Source organism: Sinocyclocheilus anshuiensis, unplaced genomic scaffold, assembly GCF_001515605.1.
Source record: "Sinocyclocheilus anshuiensis isolate Anshui unplaced genomic scaffold, SAMN03320099.WGS_v1.1 scaffold477, whole genome shotgun sequence".
NCBI classification, from domain to species: domain Eukaryota; kingdom Metazoa; phylum Chordata; class Actinopteri; order Cypriniformes; family Cyprinidae; genus Sinocyclocheilus; species Sinocyclocheilus anshuiensis.
Window position 1 is genome coordinate 3,643,961 of NW_015536549.1, and position 20,265 is coordinate 3,664,225.

General features: G+C 37.1%; 1 protein-coding gene across 6 annotated transcripts in view; it reads left to right on the forward strand.

The window, feature by feature from the left end:
• The first annotated feature begins 1,065 nt into the window (after positions 1-1,065).
• The window catches only part of LOC107700221 (vesicle-trafficking protein SEC22b-B-like), a 20,514-nt gene continuing 1,314 nt past the window's right edge, over positions 1,066-20,265 (forward strand). Inside the window, exons 1-7 of one of the 6 annotated variants that reach the window (XM_016501832.1) lie at positions 1,066-1,391; positions 2,938-2,949; positions 3,044-3,153; positions 3,317-3,477; positions 3,567-3,713; positions 4,640-4,840; positions 9,327-9,738. In XM_016501832.1, coding sequence (XP_016357318.1) covers positions 1,317-1,391; positions 2,938-2,949; positions 3,044-3,153; positions 3,317-3,477; positions 3,567-3,713; positions 4,640-4,794 — 660 coding nt within the window. In that variant the 5' untranslated portion in view covers positions 1,066-1,316 and the 3' untranslated portion in view covers positions 4,795-4,840; positions 9,327-9,738. Of the gene's footprint in view, positions 1,392-2,937; positions 2,950-3,043; positions 3,154-3,316; positions 3,478-3,566; positions 3,714-4,639; positions 5,923-9,274; positions 9,294-9,326; positions 9,739-20,265 lie in introns of those variants that run through there. The other 5 variants (XM_016501824.1, XM_016501817.1, XR_001635532.1 and 2 more) reach the window with 5 other exon arrangements.

Here is a 20,265-nt window from a genome sequence, read left to right on the forward strand (position 1 = left end):
TTTTCAAGTAACTAGTAAAGTAACGCATTACTTTTTAATTTACAAGAGAATATCTGAGTTACTTTTTCAAATACGTAACGCAAGTTACTTTTTTTTCAATTTATTGATTGACAGCTCTCCTGTTAAACAACACAAATATCCTTTATGTATTTAATCCCATTCTATTAACCAATGTCTTTGCTTCTGACCTTCGATGATCCAGTTCAATCATACTAATAAGCAAAAATTACTCTAGACAAACATTTGTCTTTTTTTATTGCTGAAGTGTTGAAATTTCTTCTTCTGCATTCTACTGTACGGATGTAAATGTACTTTCCCTTCAGCCTGAGCCTTATTCATTTCACTTTTGGTGTGAAAAGGCTTTTATATTTGCCAAAAATATAACTTTTTTATTTTAAAACAAACAAGTAAACGTAAAAAGTAACGCAAAAGTAACGTAACGCATTACTTTCCATTAAAAGTAACTAAGTACCGTAATTAGTTACTTTTTTTATGGAGTAACGCAATATTGTAATGCATTACTTTTAAAAGTAACTTTCCCCAACACTGGTTGTAATAATGTAAAATATGTGAAAAATAATGCGTTTTTCGAACAACCTAGTATGAGAGCCTGTTCTAGTACACCCCTAAAACTAAATCAAGACTTTGTAAAAGAGCATAATAGGACCCCTTTAATAAACACGCCAGACATCATGTTAAAGGGCAACTGGTTTGATCTTCGAGGGGGGTCAGAAATCATAAAGACCATAGTTTTTAAATACTATTGAAGCTTTAATGAACATTTAAGCTTAGGTTCTCTGTGATTTTGTGGGGCTGGCACACACAAGCACACTCATCACTTTGGATTACTTTTATTGAAGTAAGTTTATGTCCAGAAACGTATGTACATATATTTTAAAAGTACATTATTTTTATGTAAACTTATATTAATAAATATTCCACTGTGGACAAATAATGGGTTAACTGACAGCAAGATATCTACTCTTGTTAGAGGACGTGGTAGACTGGTGAAAACAACTGTCCTTGGTAAAATATCGAATAAATGACTCAAAACTAAATATTTAACATCAACTTCTGTCCTTCAAAGTCAGTATATAACAATATCTAATCCCTATTCACATACGGAACCAATGATAGTGGTTTAAAAAAGTAAAACCCCGCGGGACAATAATACAGCGACGCCAACTATTCACGTGTTTCCGGCCAGCTCAGTGTACGGGGGAGTGTTGTGAAGCTGCAATCCAGACACAGACATTTTTATAGCTGTTAACCGCTTCACATACACCTGCTGTGCGTAAATCTGAAATTTCAGCGAAATGGTGCTGCTGACAATGATCGCGCGGCTGGCGGACGGACTGCCGCTGGCGGCTTCAATGCAGGAGGAAGAGCAGGTATGAGCTCCGTGATCTCTCTTTGTGTGTTTTATCATTTATATTAGGCCTATGTGTGCTGGAAATGTAACAAGTCAAAGAGCAATATCTTTAAAAACATGACGTTTACTTCTAAAAGTGTCTAGTTCTCGGGATTTGTAATCCACAACATCAGAGAACTGTTTTAATCTGGCCTCTATTAGCTCAGATTGCAATAATTAGACATCTGTTGGAGTGTTCGCATTCATTTGAAATACTTTATTTGGAATCTAACAGTGTAGTAAATCTTGAGATATTATATTTGTTTCTATCTCGTTCGTTCTCGGTTTGAAAGATTCATTAGATGGATTCACATAATTTTGATCAGTTACAGCGCCCTCTTCTGTCATGTCACACCATTTGTCTTCCCGCCATACTAAGTCGGTTACATCATAAAAGATTTGAGAATTGTTTGACATTTTTTCCTGTAGTTTCCAGGTATATATTATAACTTAATTATAATAATTATTATAAAATTTGTATATGTTTATAGGAAAGCACTTTAGGTTGAACCCTAAATGTATGGTGTCCGAGACATTACCTCAAAAACTCAATTGTATTCATGTTTTATGAGAGTATATTCAATTACCTGATGCAATGAGGAATAAATATAAAATTGAAAATATAGCATTTAAAAATTTAAATAACTTTATTTAACCATTACATTTTTTATTTAACCATTCTTTGTTTTTTATAAATATTATTTATTTCAATGTTTATTTTATAGTTAAAATAGTTAACTGAAAAAAGTTCTGTCATCATATACTCACCTTTATGTTATGTGACCCCCCTTCTCTGTAGCACAAAAGAAGAGTGGTAAATATTTTTGTAAATAACATGCTCCATCATGAGCTGTCAAGCTCCAAAAAGACACCAAATGATTCATATGATATATTCCACAACATCTATACTTGTATGATAACTTTGTGTGAGGAAGAGACCAACTTTGATGTGTGAAGTGCGTCTTGAAAATGTACTGTACATAAAAGCATCCCTAATTTACAATGACTTGAGGACAAGTAAACAATTGCATAATTTTCCCAGTTAATTTTGTGGTTTATTTATCTCTGTGATATGCATATTATGTGTGCGTGTGCATGGTTTTCTGTAATCTAGAGAACTACGTAGGCAGATATGACCCTTTAGATGTGTAAATTAACATGATGTATTCCTCTTCAGCATAATGGAAGAGTATGTGACTCGCTTGTCACTTTTCACTCAGTATTGTTTTTGACTGGTTTGATTGACCTGTAACTCCTCATGTGCAGCTGAACTGCCATAATTGTGGTTAAACTGATGCAAAACATCTTCGTAAGAGTGGCCTATTTCCTATGTTTCTAATTTGTTTCTTATGCTAAAACTTTGTTGTTGATGTTTAGAGGACCAAGACAAAGTTTTGGGCTTTAGTAGATTTGGAAGAAGTAAAGAAAAAAGCTTCCCTATAGTATCTCCAAATAGTGTTAATGTGACTACTCAGTTGATTTAGGTCTAACATCTTTATGTTTCCTCCTTTCATGCTGTCATGAAGGGAAATGAAAAGGTTTGTTAATTTTTAGCTTTGTAAAATCCGTCTGAAGAGGATTGAGTCAAATGTAGTATCTAATAATCTAATAAATTTGCACTTTTGTTCTCAGATGGGCCGAGATCTCCAGCAATATCAGAGCCAAGCCAAACAGCTCCTCCGCAAGTTAAATGAACAGAGTCCAAACCGATGCACCTTAGAGGCTGGATCAATGACCTTTCAGTAAGTGAACAGTACACTACAACTAATAAAATAATTGATCACAAGAAGGTAAGATAACTGATTTCATGATCACTGTACTTTTTATTTCTAGTTTTTCACACAACAATATGTGATAGATGAAACATATGGCTAATAAAAAATGGCTTCTCACCTCTTTTCAAAGCTATGTCATAGAGAAAGGCGTTTGCTATCTGGTGCTCTGTGAGGCTGGGTTTCCTAAAAAGCTAGCCTTTGCTTATCTCGAAGATCTGCAGGCAGAGTTTCATGAACAGCATGGCAAGAAGGTGCCCACGGTCTCCAGGCCCTACTCCTTCATAGAGTTTGGTAAGAACCCTCACTCTCTCATTAGCTAGTTTCATTTACTTCCTGTCAAAGAGACAATCTTGTAATGCTGCTTTCTTACCTGTCCAAAGATACATATATTCAGAAAACCAAAAAGTCATACATCGACAGCAGAGCACGTAGGAACCTGAGCAACATCAACACAGAGTTACAGGATGTACAGAGAATCATGGTGGCCAACATAGAAGAAGTTCTGCAAAGGGGGGAGGCCTTATCTGGTAAATACTGCTTATGAAAAAAAATGTTTCTCTTTGACCTGTAAAATCTGTTTTCGAGGCATGTAAAAGACCATTTCAAAGCTGAAGTTAAAAAGCTAGTTTGACTGACTGTTTCACCGTCTTACCTTATTTAAAAAAAATGAAAATTAAAAGATTCTACAAATCAATATGATTTTATAGGCTTTAATGACAAATATTAACAAAACATTACACTAACAAAGAATGTAAATGTATGAAAATGGTACTAATATAGGTTCAAATGAAAATCTAATTTTTACACATAAAACAAAGTTGTTGTTTTTTGAAAGAATTAAATTTTCAGCAATGACTTTTAAAATGCATTAAAAATTACGTTTACAATGTTTCAAAAGATTTCTATTTCAAATAAATGCTGTTCTTTTGACCTTTCTATTCATCAAAGAATCCAGAAAAAATTTAAGCAGTGCAGCTTTTTTTTGTTTTCAAAGTTGATTATAATAATAAATGTTTCTTAGGCACCAAATCAGCATATTAGAATGATTTCTGAAGGATCATGTAACACTGGAGTAATGACTGGTTAAAATTCACCTTTGCTATCACAGCAATAAATTACTTGCATTTAAAAAATATTATAGAGGTAGAAAACTGTTATTTTAAATTGTAATATTATTTCACAATATTACTGTTTTTACCATATTTTTGATCAAATGAATGCAGCCTCGGAAAGCATAAGAGACCGCTTTAAAAAAAAAAACACTGAAAAATCATACTGACCGCAAATATTTTGAACAGTAGTGTAGAACAGTAGGCCCCTCCTCAGTCTCTCTGTCTACTAAGGAGTACTTTGCCTGAAAAGGTTGAAAATCCCTGAGCTAAATCTGCAAAATTGAGTACTGTACTGTATATTTGAGGTTTTTTCTATTTATTTTTTCATGTTTTTTCCTCAGCGTTGGATTCAAAGGCCAGCAACTTGTCCAGCCTGTCCAAGAAATACAGAAGTGACGCTAAGTACCTGAACACTCGCTCCACATATGCTAAGCTAGCTGCGGGTGGAGTCTTCTTCATCATGCTGATCGTGTACATACGCTTCTGGTGGCTGTGAGGTGTGGGATGTATGGAGGGAAGAGGAGCTCTTGAGAAAGTTACAGGTGAAAAGCAGACGGACTATCAAATGACGACAAGTTCAACATTTGTGTTTTAAAGCCACAGCTTGTTCTTAAAGACTGTCAGATCTGGCACTTTCCATCCTAACAGGCTGTCGAGTCCCTAACTTGATCATCACCAGTATTTGTTTTATGAACTACACAGAAGTTGGTCTGCGCTTGTTTGGAGTGTGAATGAAAGTGTGTTTTCCTGTGTACTGTATGTCTTTGTGAAATCCCTCAGTTCATGGAAATTAATCTTATATGCTGTAAAACAGTATACCATAGAGCAGCAGTGCATCCCAAAAAAGGTGAATTGATAATTAATTAACAGAAGTGTTCATTTAATTCAGATTTGTAGTTTTAGCACATTGTGGGTTGGATCAGTTCCACTGACCACTTATTAATGCTCCTCATGCTATGGACGTTAGGTAAGGTTTACTCCAGGGGAGTAAACGTAAAGCTTGTGGGGCGGCTGTATTAGTAAAGTTTTGGTCCCCCCAATTATCTGCACAAAATTAATAATTGTACTGACCGCCCAGTCAGGCTCCTATATATAAACCAGATATTCAAGAATTCATCTCATATTTCTAAAAGTCTTATGAAATGGAGTGGTTTATTAAGTCTTAGTTTGAATTTGTCTTAAATGTACATTCATGTCGCATTTAGACCCAACAGACATTTTGGAACTTTCAATTATTTTCTTGGTGCAAAAGTTGCCTAACAAACAGCACTTGCACTGCAGCGAGGAGATTTGCGGTCATGTCCAGTTACTCAATCCAGACCAGATCATTGAAACTAGTGTCGGGGGAGAGTGGTGGCCTACCACTTTTTTCAAGAAGCAGAGATTTGGGTCAAATGCAATCCGGTGCAGTCTAGAACTACATATATATTTGTATCCGTGGTCCTGCCTCTTGCATGGTTGCAGATGTGATATCTGGCCTGGGTTCCTACAGCTTTCTCTTTCAGTGCTTGCGTTAGTCTGTATTTTACATGCATTGAAGAGCTAAACCCACAGTAACCAACCAGGTGAGCTGAAGAAATACTCATCAGAACAGCATTTCTTCAGCTCACCAAACCTACAGTATTAATAAAATGATTCATACTCAATTTTTATTTGTTTCTGTTTTTACAGTTCACACTGACATTAGTGGTTTTTTAAAAATCTTTGGACTGGTAGATGTCTCACTACAAGGTCACTGTCAGTCATACCTAAAGAGATGGTTCCACTGGCCTGTGGCTTTTTGGGTTTTGGTTCCCAAAGCAGGTCTTTTTATGTAATTTCACATGTTCATTCTAGTTATGGTTGGAAAGCATTACGTGATAAACTCAGATGGTAATTTCTGACATGACATCATTAAAAAAAGTAATTAAATGTCAAATAGTCTGTTTACAATTACTAATGGGTCTGTTTCAAATTCAGGGCACACACTATACTTAATTGTATATAGTATCACATCATGTTGGTCCCCATTGGGTGACCCGCCTTTGGTTACCATTGGCGTTGCTAATTTATTCCATCTGAAAGTTTCCGGGAGTTAAAGTAATATTATTAATTGTATATAGTATCACATCATGTTGGTCCCCATTGGGTGACCCGCCCCATGTGAAATAAGCATTTTTAGGACTTTTTTTTTTTTTTTTCATTTTTTAATTCTATTTACTTATTTATTTATATGCTAGATGTGTAATAGCCGTCTCGCGTTTCGTCGTGTTTTTACGTTAAATGTTTAAAAACGTTTCTCGAGACTGTGGCTATATTTTCCGTGTTTCGCGTTTTATTCAGAAAGGCGTTTTGTGTGAACGTCTCGCGAATGACTGGATCTCATGTGAGTGTGCATTATTAAAATTTGTTTTAAAGAATACTATTCGCTTTTTTTATGTGCAAAACGTTTCTGATGAAGACTGAGTTTTTAAGTGCTCCATGTCTGCTGTTTTTCCATGCACAAGCACCAGAGTGCGCCCAACTGCAGTTTAAAAACCCGGAGATACGAAACGTCTCCAAATCTGCCTGTTCTCGGCCCGAGCCTCTGATTGTCTTCCGTTATTCTGCAGTTTTCAGCAAGACGGAAACCGATAAATAGAGCTGATTTTAGAGACTAGATGCAAGAAAAGGTGCTGCTAACCATTTTTTTGCAGAGACAACGAAACGCTGACGTTCGTACCCCGTTATGTCTGCGTGTGTGCAGGAAGTGGGCACAACCGAAAAGAGAAGCTGCCACGGTAGCGTGCATCACCAACCACAATGCTCAGAGTCAGTCAACTCTTCACCCCTTCATTTTTTTTTATCGCAGAGGGGGAAGTGGGAGTTTGCTGAGGCTGACCTGCTGATAAACACTGCCAGGCCTTGAACTATGCTGGTTTTTTTTTTCTTTGTAGAAGCGAATGAAAAGATAAGAAGTGTGCGCATTCGATTCGTGGGTGCATTTGTAGCAGCAGCTGTCCTTGGAATTCGCAGAACATATGCATGTTTAGCAGTGGTCTTCATGAAAACTCGATTTTTATCACAGGCATCAGATGATGGATCTTATTTGTAATTCATGACCCTGCTGTCACCATCAGTGTTATCTATGTCCTCCCACACACTTTGTTACACAGAAAAGATCACATTATTTCAATAGTCAAAATAATTTATAGACATACTCAAGATAAAGAGTTGATAGAATAAAAAAGTAATAAACCTGGTTAAATCATTTGCCCTTTGAGGTAAAATGCTCTACGAAACTGTGACCTGAGAAAAAGGTGTATCTGTTTTTCTATCTCACATTCACCTTCGCAGAAGACCCTTATCTGACACTGCGGGAAGCTGTGTGAGAGGGGAAGTGTTTGCATACTGTTGATCATCTGCGCTGCTTGAAATTTGCACTAGTGATACAGACAGGGCAGAATAAGAGCCAAGCGCTCATTTACAAGGTGGGGTTCAGACGAGTGCAGATTCAGAACTAATAATTGTTATAAGGAGGGCGAGGGAACATTTTGCCACTCCTCCTATCTCTTGCTCTCTTTTCCATCTTCTTCCAGTCTCTCTCTTTTCTGTTGCCATGGTGGCAGGGGTGCGTGACAGTCATGTGAAAACGCCGCAGACTGGATTAAAATACTTGGTGTGATCAGGGGTCGGGGATACTGCACGTGTACTACACCATAAACTGATTATGCACACAAACACTGTCACCGAACGGATTGCAGGGAAAGTTAATGAGAATGTTTGAACAATGTTTGACTCTTATTGGAATTGTTTTGGAGAAAACTGGCAACTGAAAATGTTATAGTACAAAAAGAAGGAGCCTAACACTGAGAGAAGAAAAATATAATAGATGTTTCTGTATTTACTTTAGCCGCTTAGTGTTATTATGAGGAATATGTCCAATTGCGTGCACACAATTTATTTAATAGACTGTCCCTTAGAAAAATGTACCATGGAAACTGCACTTTTTGCCAAAATATCATAGCTACTACTAGTTATTTTTACTACTGTAAAATAATAATATTATGTATTTCTAATACATTAGGATATTATACACACATGCACTACCGTTTAAAGGTTTAGGGTCAATGTTTTTTGGTAACACTTTACCGTAAGGTTTCATTTGGTAATGTTTATCTACATTAGTTAACATGAAATAACTAAGAACAATGCTTCTTTAGCATTTATTCGTCTTAGTTAATGTTAATCACAGCATTTACTAATACATTTTTAAGATCAAAAGTTGTTAACTAAAATGAACAAGCATTATTTATCAACTAACATTGACATTAAAGGTTAATGCCGTAAAACATGTTGTTCATTGTAAATTTATGTTAGTTAATGCATTAAATATTGTTAACAAATGTGACCCTATATTGTAAAGTGTTACACTTTTTTTTTTTTTTTTTTGCAATTTTAAAGAAGTCTCTTTACTCACCACTTTGATCAAAAATACAGTAAAAACTGTAATATCGTGAAATATTATCACAATTGAAAAACAACTTTGTTTTATACATTTTTTATCTTATACATTTTTATTATAAATTAAACCATTTCAATTAAAATGCAATGTTTTTCTTCTGAAAATCTGAAAATGTTGTTTTGTTGGAGTTATTTTTGCAGGTAATGACAGCAGCATGTAAAACTAAGTTACCATTGTGTAACTATAATATTTGAAAAGATTTGTTTGGCCCAATTTATTTTTTTGAATTTATAAAGGTTGATAGATTACACCTCATTATTCACATGAGAATTGTTTGTCAAGCCATTCTCAATTGTCATAGTGACACTTTAACCATCATAAATCATACAGCATCAGTACAGTGCCATTCTCACACTCAGTGGCTTGTTTTGTAACCATGTTGTAGTTCTAGTTGCCATATTTATCACAAAACGCCATGAATCTCAACATCAAGCTTCCTTTTTCTCTTGCTCACTGTTCAAATTGACACTCTGATTTCACCTTTCTCCATCAGCTCTCCTGCTGTCCTCTTTCTCCTCCTGTTTCTCCTCTCTCACGCTCCTTAGATTCGCATCGCAGAGTCTGAGCAGCTGTACTCCAGTCTACAGGGGTCGTAAAAACCAGGGACGAAAGAGGAAGTTCTGAGGGAGTTCGTGAGTTATTACCCCCCAACGTACACACGGGGGCCTGGGAACTGCCCTCCTCCCTCACCCGGCCTGAAACAAGACTGACGGCTAAAGCTTGATGCCCCTCCACCCTGTGTGTACACAATCTTCATTACATACACTAAAAGGAGTGACCCTCGTACTGAGGTCACACTAAACCTCATATGTATAGCTCATCAGCCATATGGGAGCGTATAGTTATGTGTCCCTGTAATTGGGTTAGATCTGTAAGGATACTTCGTCTTGCTGCTTAACTAGGTTTTGGAAAAGGTTTCAGATTCAGTCGACATCATTTGTGGCATAATGTTGATTACCCCAGAAAAAAATTTTATTCCTAATTTTGTAAAAATATTTCTTTGAAGGTTTGAAAGCTGTGAAGCTTGTATTTTGATGTATTTTACAAGAAATCTCTCTCTAAAGTTAAAACCGTGTCATTCAAACATTACAGAGATTGTGATATTGGCTATTGCAAAATATGTTGGCATAAACAAGATTAATTATTAACTCTCCTGTTAATATATGATGTTCAAATCTGATCTGTGTATTTTTTAGTCTAATTTATTAGTACCTTCATATGCAGAGACACTAAGACATCTGTATTTTTTACATTTTATTTATATATTGCTAAACTATATATATTTTTTCTGAAACTATCCTGCAAAAAAAAAAAAAAAACTTGAACTCATATTAGCTGGTTTAACCTGAACTTCCAAGCTGACCAAGCTAGTATTTGGCTGGGAATTGGTTAAAAAGCACCCAAGCCCCTCCGGCTGACAGTTCAGGAAACTTTTCTGTTTGCAATTCTGTTTGGATCCTCAAGAGACATTCTTTCAAAATTGTGTTACGTATTTTTGTATTACACTGTTTATGCCCTTTGTCAGTTAATTATTCTAACTGCAACAGGTACAGGAAACTATATCACAGATGCTGGGGATAACTTATATTGAACCTGGAATTTTCCTAATGATAGCCACTCCAATACACCTTCAAATACGGTCGGTTTTGTTCAAACCGCTAGCTGGTTTACCTGCAGGAGCACTTACTATATGTCAAGCTGGTGACTGCAGATGGCAGTATTAATAGTGTCCTATCTAGATTAGCTACGCTGCTGTAGGAGTCTGTGTTGCAGTCGGAGGTGTGAATACCAGTCATGCCTGGCCTCAGGATGGATTTATGACAATTAACCCTTGGCAGGAAAAACACTTGGCTCACTCACTTTACACTTTCCCCAATGTCATGCACTTACATATGTGTATATGAGCATGTATGTATACTGCCTGTAATAGACAGTAAATCTGCATATACAGTGGGTACGGAAAGTATTCAGACCCCCTTCAATTTTTCACTGTTATATTGCAGCCATTTGCTAAAATCATTTAAGTTAATTTTTTTCCTCATTAATGTACACACAACACCCCATATTGACAGAAAAACACAGAATCGTTGACATTTTTGCAGATTTATTAAAAAAGAAAAACTGAAATATCACATGGTCCTAAGTATTCAGACCCTTTGCTCAGTATTTAGTAGAAGCACCCTTTTGATCTAATACAGCCATGAGTCTTTTTGGGAAAGATGCAACAAGTTTTTCACACCTGGTATATTGATATTTTCATCGCTGATCTTTTATTTAATTTACTTCTTTATCTCTCTCACTCTCACTTATTCCCTCCGGACTGGGTGAGAGGCTACCGACCACAGAATTACTTTTGACCTCAGTGCACTTTTAAGCTGGTGGGACCAGCCTCAGAAAATCAAAGGGTGGTTTATTCAGTATGATCTCTAAAACGATTTGCCATATATGACTGTAACCACATACACACACTTTTAATGGATCATTACAAGTGTCCTTTTGAAGACCCCACTGTTATATGCATCATACCGTAATCACTTAGAGTAGTTACATTTATGTTCTTTTTTCTGGTTTACATACTATTTGCAGAATCTGTAAGATGTTTAACTTTTTTTTTTTTAAAGAAATTTCTCCTGATAAAGCCATTCTACAAGACAAAATAATAACTTTATTTACACATTTCCACAAACTGTCCTGTTCAAAAGTTTGCATATTGGTTCTTTACATGGTGTTGCCTTCTCGAGCATCACACAGTATTTTTATTAGTAGTATTTAATTTTTATTTTAATCTATTATTTGATTTTATTACTGTATTTGTTTTTATTTTATTTTATATTTTTACACAAATTATCCTGTCCAAATGTTTACATATTGGTTCTTAACATGGTATTTTATTATTATTTATTTATTATTATTTTATTTTACTATACTTTTTTGTTTCATATTTTATTATATTTTTTATTTATTTTGTCTTGTGGCCTATTATTAAAAATGTCAGCTAGCTTCAAAACAATGTTCTCTTTGAAAAACTCTTTTCTTATATATATATATATATATATATATATATATAATATATATATATATAAAAAACACAGATTCTGCAAGGAGTATGTAAACATGTATGTGTCCACATGCAGACCTTGACCCCGATGTCACTAATGGTGGCCTCAGGCTGAAATGATATAGCCTTCGTTCTCCATGTCTGTAGGTCAATGCTCATAAACATGAGCGTTCTCCTTTTCCCACAGTGTTGTATAAATAGCCCTCTCACCGTGTATGTGATGGCTGAGTAGACATCACATTTGCAACAGCAAATTCCGTCCACCTGCCCCGGCCAAGACCCAAGGTCCGCTTACAGGACACGCATAAAATTCTTCCCCCTTAAGAACCTCACGGCTTTAACTGCCAGCTCTCTCCTTACCCCTTCTTCCAGTACCCTCTCTACTGTCTTGGCCCCTCTGAGGACAAGAGTGGTTTTCGTGCCAGGATGTGTCAGACCACTGTGGAACATTGAGAAGTGGTATGGTGCTGCGGTGATCCCAACACTTGCGCAAAGTGAACCTGATGCTTGAGAACTTGACTTTTGTCCATGCTAAGACCATGACTGTTTAAGTTTGAAAACTGTGAAATCTCACAGGCGCTTTCGGACCCTATAATTAAAACAGATCATTAAGGTAAATTAAAACAGCATTCCCCCCCCACACTTTTTATAGTGAAACGCATATCTGTGTGTATTACAGTGAAATGGGTTTTACACCACCAAACTGAATTGAGAATGCCTTTCAAATTCAAATAAATTTCTTGAATTTATTTGTCACGTATTTGTTGCATTGTGTTGCTCTTTCTGTTAATGACAGCTTTTCTGAGGTCATTAATCCAGAAATGTTTCCTGTTCTCCTCCTGATTTTGAGTCTTTTGCTAACAGTTGTTAGCATGATGTGGTCTAGCCGTACAGACACTCCATTGTGTTCAGAACCGAACACACCTTACATTCAAAAGAGCAACATTTTCCAGCTTCATGTGTGCCATATTCATAATGCTGATGCAAATGATGCCCTCTGCATGTCACATGACTCATCACATCACAACATCATGCTTTCACGCTTTCAATTCACTTCACATTCTGGAGAAAAGAAGGGACTGTTTTATGGATAAAACTATGCCATCATTGCAAGTCACACGCTAGCATTTATATTAGATTTTGACAAATGAAGTTTTTATTTATTTTTTTGATGGTTTTTGTGTGTAAAAAAAGATGTGATGACTTAGTGCAATGATGCTTGGGTAAGATGATGCATAAATTATTAAATGTATGGGAAACAATTAGCAAAAATTAGTAAACATGTCAAACTAAACCATGCTATCTTTTCCCAGACCTCACCTTCCATCAACTAACAGGCTCTCTTTCTGTAATGACACTTGGAAGTAAACATATCATTGAGATCCATAAGTTGGGATGAGTAGCACACTTAAAATATCTTAATCGTTTTATATATTATGTACTTGGAATTGCTAGAGCAGATCTTAAGCCTATATATGATCGACACTGTCTCATCTTACAGCCACTGCTATAGTTTTTGCAGTGCCATCCAGCTCATATGTTGCAGAAGATTACAGCGAGAGTGAGATAATCTACCACTAAATATACCCCTCACTTCCTGTGCCCCCTCTCTCATTTCATTTTAATAGAGCGAGAGATAGGTAATGCTTCTGTCTGCTTCCGCCGATCCATCTATCTATCTATCTATCTATCTATCTATCTATCTATCTATCTATCCGTCCGTCCGTCCGTCCGTCCGTCCGTCCGTCCGTCCGATTTTTCTCAGTCAGGTAAATTCAGGTCTTAAATGTCAAGACCGAGATTTTGGTGTGTACTAAGTGTAGTTTCCCACGCAAATGGAGGGTGGCCCGAAAAAGTGGGGGTGTAGGTAACCAATAGTGAGGCAATCAGTCTTTTGATGCCACCTAGCCGCAATATATCAGCATTTTATCTGGCTGCTTTGACGCATGCCTACTGCGATAAATCACCCTCTGGATGGCAGACCATTAAAAATTGTCCCAGCAGTTTCTGACCTTTGCCTTATCATGGGTACATTCACTCATTTTGATATTTACATTTGCAGGCCTGGCATAAAGTGTCTGTCAATCTAAAATAATGTTTGTTTCAACTTTGAAAGGCTGTAGAAGTTGTTTTCATTAGTACAGTAGGTACTGTGCCATTGATGTACCACCAGATATGTTGGTTGTGGTACTCAGTTACAAAATATGATATGGGCAATTTTTTAATTTTTTTTAAATTTTTTTTGGTGATTTGAGTTGACGTGCAAGATGTGACAGATTTACTCTCTTCCCTTTACTACAGAAAAGATACTTTAGATCTAGCTCAGACATGTTCATTTTCTAGAAGTTTAAAATAACAATAAATGAAACTAAGTTTTACAGATGGCTTCAGCTGACATATTGTACAGATGTTTTTTTTTTTGCGAAATGAGCATAATCTGAGCTCAGAGGCACAGATGGCAGACCCAAAGGTTGAAGCTGTTGTTTTTGTAGGGACTTTAAGGGAGTTTCCAGAAGAAACTCCTAGTGAAAAATTAATAGGTTAAGTTTAGTGTTTAGTGTGGAGCCAAAAAAATAAATGTGACTTTGATAAAACAAACTGTTGAAATTATGCAATATTTTCACCAAAGATCTCTTAAATTTATGGGAAATTAATTGTGGTATGATGTCAGCCAAGGCCATAAAAAACCCCAGATTGCAATAATCAAATTCCTCTATATTTGCAATATAACTAGAGCAGTAATTGAAAAATCACATGATCCTTGAGGAATGAGCTGAGACCTGCAAGTGTATATAGGGAAAGAACAGAAAGTCTACGGCACCCTGAGAAAGGCATTATGGCACAGCAATGCCTTTACTGCAGTCGGTTAATTTGCTCTATTCAATGCAAAGTCTTTCATTAGAAAGCACTGGAGGATATTAACAAAAAAGGGACTGATTTGTTTATTTTGCCTTTACAACAGGAGCCCTTCAATGCAACATCTTAAACAATGGCGTCCCACAGGCACATCTTTGATGATCTCTGGATAGATGGTACTTGATTCATGACATATTTGAGTTGTAATGTTTTGATGTGTGTAGGTGAAATGAACTAGGGCAGGACAGGAGCAGCTTGTTTCACTGACTGATATAATTTTTCTATCTCAGCAGGTGACATTGGCTGTTTAATCATTTTGTTACAAAGGTCTCTCGAAAACTTTAAATGATACACATTTTCTATATGAACATGTTGTTTGCTGTTATGCAAAAATGGAAACTCAGAGACTTGGACTCAAGTTGCACTTAACTTATTTGACAAAAATGGACTTAAACTCAAGTTAGATTTAGGACTAGGACTTAAATTATAGTCTTGTTGACAAGCATCAATATTTTATATTGTGACACCGTTTAGGGTCTGTCGCTTTTTGAGAATGTGTGGCCATAGCAGTGCTTAAACATGACAATAACTGGTTTAATTTGGCACACATCAAGCATGCGGCCGCCCTTTTTATTAACTGCTTGTCTGTGGAAATGTGGCATGTATACGCACAGATTCTGTCATAAAGTTAAATCCTTTCATGTTTTCTCATATACTTTTATACTTCTTTTAGATAAGTAGCCTATGATAAATAATAAAGAAGTATGATAAAGGATAATGATAAAGGAACACACACACACAGGCCTAAATTTGAACTTGTGAACAAATCTGTTGTTAATTTGTGCTAATATCTAAATTAAACATACAAGCAGTCATCACATTTATTGGGACAAATACTAAAACACTCAAATTACAGACATCAATTTATCGAAAACAGATTATTACCAAAATGGTGTTGTTGGGTTATGGTAAATCATAACACAACAACACCTTTTTGTTATTAATATGTTTTCTATTACTACACACGCGAAAGACAAGGAATAAACGGATATATCACCCTAAATTAAAACCCCAGAGATAGGGGTGGGTCATTTACCAAGTAACGTAAACGGGTGGAGAGGAAAAAGTAAAAGAACGGGTTAAATTTGAGTCATACTCGCCTTTGCAGAATAAGTGAAAATTCCTCCGCCACGGCAAGAAAAAAAATTGGCACAAAATCGAGCCTTGATTCAAACCCAGCTCAAAGTTAAACAAATTCATAGTTTAACTCTTTGAATATTTTCAATAACTTCTAGGAAGTAAACTTTTGAGAAGCACGTTATTTAGAGACGCATCACAGACTATAGATCCTCCCGTAGGGCTGGCGGAAGAACATCTTCGTCTGCGACTTCAGGGAGTGAAAGAACAGAGAAGTTCAGAAAGTTTGACCACAGCCAAACAACGAGAAGAAAAAACTTTCAAATGAAGGCATTATACGGATTTATGTGGCCAAACGGGACATTCTGACAGACAAAAGACAGTTTCTCTATCAAATATAATTAGTTTACCTACTCTTGAAGATCATTTTAAGATTCGTTACGCGCTGGCGACTCTGTGGATTTTACTCAAAATATGGGCCAATTACCCGGTGTCTCTTCGGGCAAAGTCATCCTTATCGTCATTTGCTGCCTTAAAGTATCACATGGTAAGTACTTTATGGGCTTATATATTTCAGAACACATTTTTGAAGAGTCATCTGCCGTCAGTACGCTTCTGTACGGCGGTGTGAAGCATCAGCGCTCACGTTTCGGTTCTGCACGGCCTCGAATGGTGTGTGTCAGCTTCACTTCATTTAAAACGTACGAATAAATAAATGTATAAGATATGTTATTTATATGTTTTGCATAAACATTTAAAAAGATTTTTCCTTGAGGGGAACACTCGTGTTTCACGCCTCTGCCCAGAAGTGAGAGTCTGAGCGCGGATGAAAATCTGCAGCAGCACATTGTGAGAGAAGAATTCAAAATGGACACGTATGAGGGAAAATATGGACTTTTCTTTGGGTTTTCTTAGTGTAGTCGAATTAACCAGTTTTGTTTTTCTTTAAGAGGAAGGGGGAAATCTTTTAACTCTTATTATTTTGAGGTAGGTGTGTGTGGAGCGTGAATTTTCTGTTTCCAGGAAGATGAAGCTGAATGATGGTTTGCGTATTTGTTGTATTTCTCAGTTCAGCAGTACCGTAGAGTTTGCCATCTGAGGCTGTTTATTTATGCTTAGCAGCTCGTCTCAGCGGGTTTCAGAGACAAAGGGTGCCAGTTGTGGTATTAGAGACTTGTTTGGAGTATTAAGGTCACATATGACTTCTATTCCACATGCAAGTCAGACACAGTCCCTTCAGAACAGAGGAGCCTCACAAAAGAAAACAAGACAATATAATGACTGCAGGCTTGGCAAGAATTGGGAGGAATTCTGCTGTTGGTGTTTCACATTCCCCCCTCTCTCTCTCTCTCTCTCCTTTCTCATTTTCTTCCTCTCTCACTCTCTCACACACACACACACACATTTCCTTGTGGATGCACTCATTCACAATGCTGTAGCTCGCCCATTGTGTCCCACAGATGATGTTTCTCCTTGTTTCTCTGTATTGAGTGTCATTCCTTGGGGTGGGATAGATTTAGCTTTTCTTTCTTTTCTCGCCTGGCATGTTGCCCCAGTCGTGTAGGTTGTTTCAAGTCGCATGTTTTTGCTCACATATGCCGTTACAGCGTGTGCAATAAGAAGTTGTCCTATTGTTCCCGCCTGTGAGCGGCATGCATGGTCCCCAGCCACGATTCTGACCCGCTGCTGCTCTCTGGTGTGAAATGTGATTTATCTTCATCATACTCCCACTTCTCAGAACACAACGAGATGGTTATGAAATGGCCCACGGTCGTGCGTATCTCAGGGATGCCCACATCCAACCAGCTGGTGCGGTGGAGGTCTTGACCGGGTCGCTGGAAGGAGCTTCGTTGTGTTATGATGACATTTTAAAATTATTCTCCAGTTAAGGTTGAATGAGTGAACATTGGTTTAAATTTTATATGTAGTACCAATGAACCACCAAGAGCAAACGACAAAACTTAAGAGCATCGCTCATTCACTCTCTCGCTATTTTATTGGCTGTTGCTTAAAAGCAAAAGTTGACAATTGAGTAGTGTGCACTTTTCTTAAAGGTAACCAGGGAATGATCAGAGAAGCATTTTACTTCTCTGTGTTCTACAACGCATTGAGTTCCTGGTAACTAAATCTCCACAACAGAGTGTCGTCCCTTTTTTTCCTAAGATTGTAGGAGAATGCTGCGGGAGGCCAAAAAGGAGTGAGACGTTCAAGCTTGTTAAATCTGTGGATTAAAACCACTGAGCAGGTTAAAAGGGATAGTTCACCCAAAAATGAAAATTCTGTCATTAATTACTCACCCTCATGTCGTTCCAAACCCATAAGACCTCCGTTCATCTTCAGAACACAATTTAAGATATTTTTGATGGAATCTGATAGCTCTCTGACCCTCCCATAGACAGCAAGGTTACTTACACGATCAACGTCCAGAAATGTAGCAAGGAGATCGGTAAAATAATCCATGTGACATCAGGGGTTCAACTTTGGATAATTGTTTAGAAGGTGCTCCTAAAATTTTTAACGTGCTCCTAAATCTTTTAAGTTAGGAGCACAAGTGCTACTAAAAAGAAAAGTAAGCGTAGAGCCCTGGCTAGGGTGATGCGGAGGAGAGTAATTCATGACAGAATTTTCATTTTTGGGTGAACTAACCCTTTAATAAATTGTGGGAATTAAGATGTTTTTCATTCCTGCCACACTGCAATACGCTAAGACTGGCTCTAGCCACACAGACACAGTAATAGACACAATATAGAGTAGTATTGTGAAGTATTATTAAAATTTTAAATAACAGAACGGTTTTTATTTGAAATGGGAGTGTTTTGTAACATTATAAATGTCACTTTTGACCAGTTTTATATGTCCTTGCTGAATAAAAGCATTCATGTCTTTAAAAAAAAAACCTTATTGTGCACAACCTTTTAATCGATAGTGTATGTTATATCAACTGATACAGTAAATAAAACAAAATCTGTATTATCAGGCAATAACCGATCCCTAATCCCTACTTGTGATATTCATTGTTTTTTGTGCTTGTGCTGATGTGAAAGTGTTCTTTCTGATTGCTAGCATACAGACAGCTCTCTGGACACTTTCATTGGAATGCTGTTGCTTTGAGAATTATCAGGTTTCCTCCCAAACTAGATGAAGCCTATCATTAAACAATCAGAGTGCTTTTTAGCCCCACGTGATGTACAGATTTAATGAGCGCCACTGAAAACCTCCCTTCGTTCTTATGTTATCAAATCTGTATGCAATTACGCCCCCCGTCTCATTACAGATGGCTTCGGGAAGAGTTTGTTTGTTGCCATGTCAACGTTTAACAGAATAGAGAGTGCTTGGTGTATATACAGAAATGCCAGGAAATGGGGTTACTTCCTCACTCCGCGTGAACAACTTCCTTCTGCTGTCCAGCATGGATGCGGGCCAATGCCGACAAATCTCTTCTGACTCTCTCGCTTGCTTGCTCTATTGAGTACTTTCCTCTAAACCCAGCCCTGTCAGACTCTCATAATTACTTCCCATTTTCTCTCAGCAGCTATTAGCACTAACAGAGAGCGGGAGAGAGAACACACGAGCAGAGATGTCCCTTGGGCTCTGGGTTTGGTCGCGGGGATGAGGCAGCACTTTCAAATGAGCAAGACTTACAGCTGTGAACCAGCTGCTCTGTGCAAGAGCTCCGACAGACGCATGCCACCTGATCCGTGTCAGAAAGGAGGAGAAACATATTGTGTTTGAAACACTCCTTGACCTTATTAGGGCTGTTTGCAGGACTTCTATTGCTCATAGTTAGGATTAGGGTTTTGAATGAATATCTAAAAGTAAATATTAAACTTTGGCACATAACTTACGGACATGAATGAATGATATCTCAGAATACGTGGCTTGTTTTAGAAGAAGTGTGCTATTACTTTTTGAGTGTACAGTTTTCATTTAGTGGACGATAAACTGACCTTGAAATATATATATTTTTTTGGTAATTTCTGATGGTCAAAGGCAGATCAAATGTGACCAGCACTTAGGTCTGACTGATACAGAGTTGCATGAACCTTGTATTTCATGTGTTTCTGTGGGCGTAGTGGTGGGCGGCTCTTTATATCACAGCTGTTTTATGTATTCAAGACTAATTTCCTTCAGCTTAGCAAAGCCTAAGATCTAATTCAAGACAGATTTTGTGTTGAAAACAGTTTTTATAAGTCAATGAATGTAATTTAGAACGTCCCTGATCCCATTCCTGCATTCAGTGGGGATAAAAAAGTAATGGGACTGCTTTTTATTGAAGGCAGGTTTGAGTTGGCTTCAGAATGTACAACATGTACACATGTTCAGTGCCAGTAAACACACACACACACATACACACGTCTGTGGTAAATCTCCATCACGTGCGTGCTTTCACATTGAGCAGCATTAACTACACAGAGCCGTTGTTCACTAAAGAG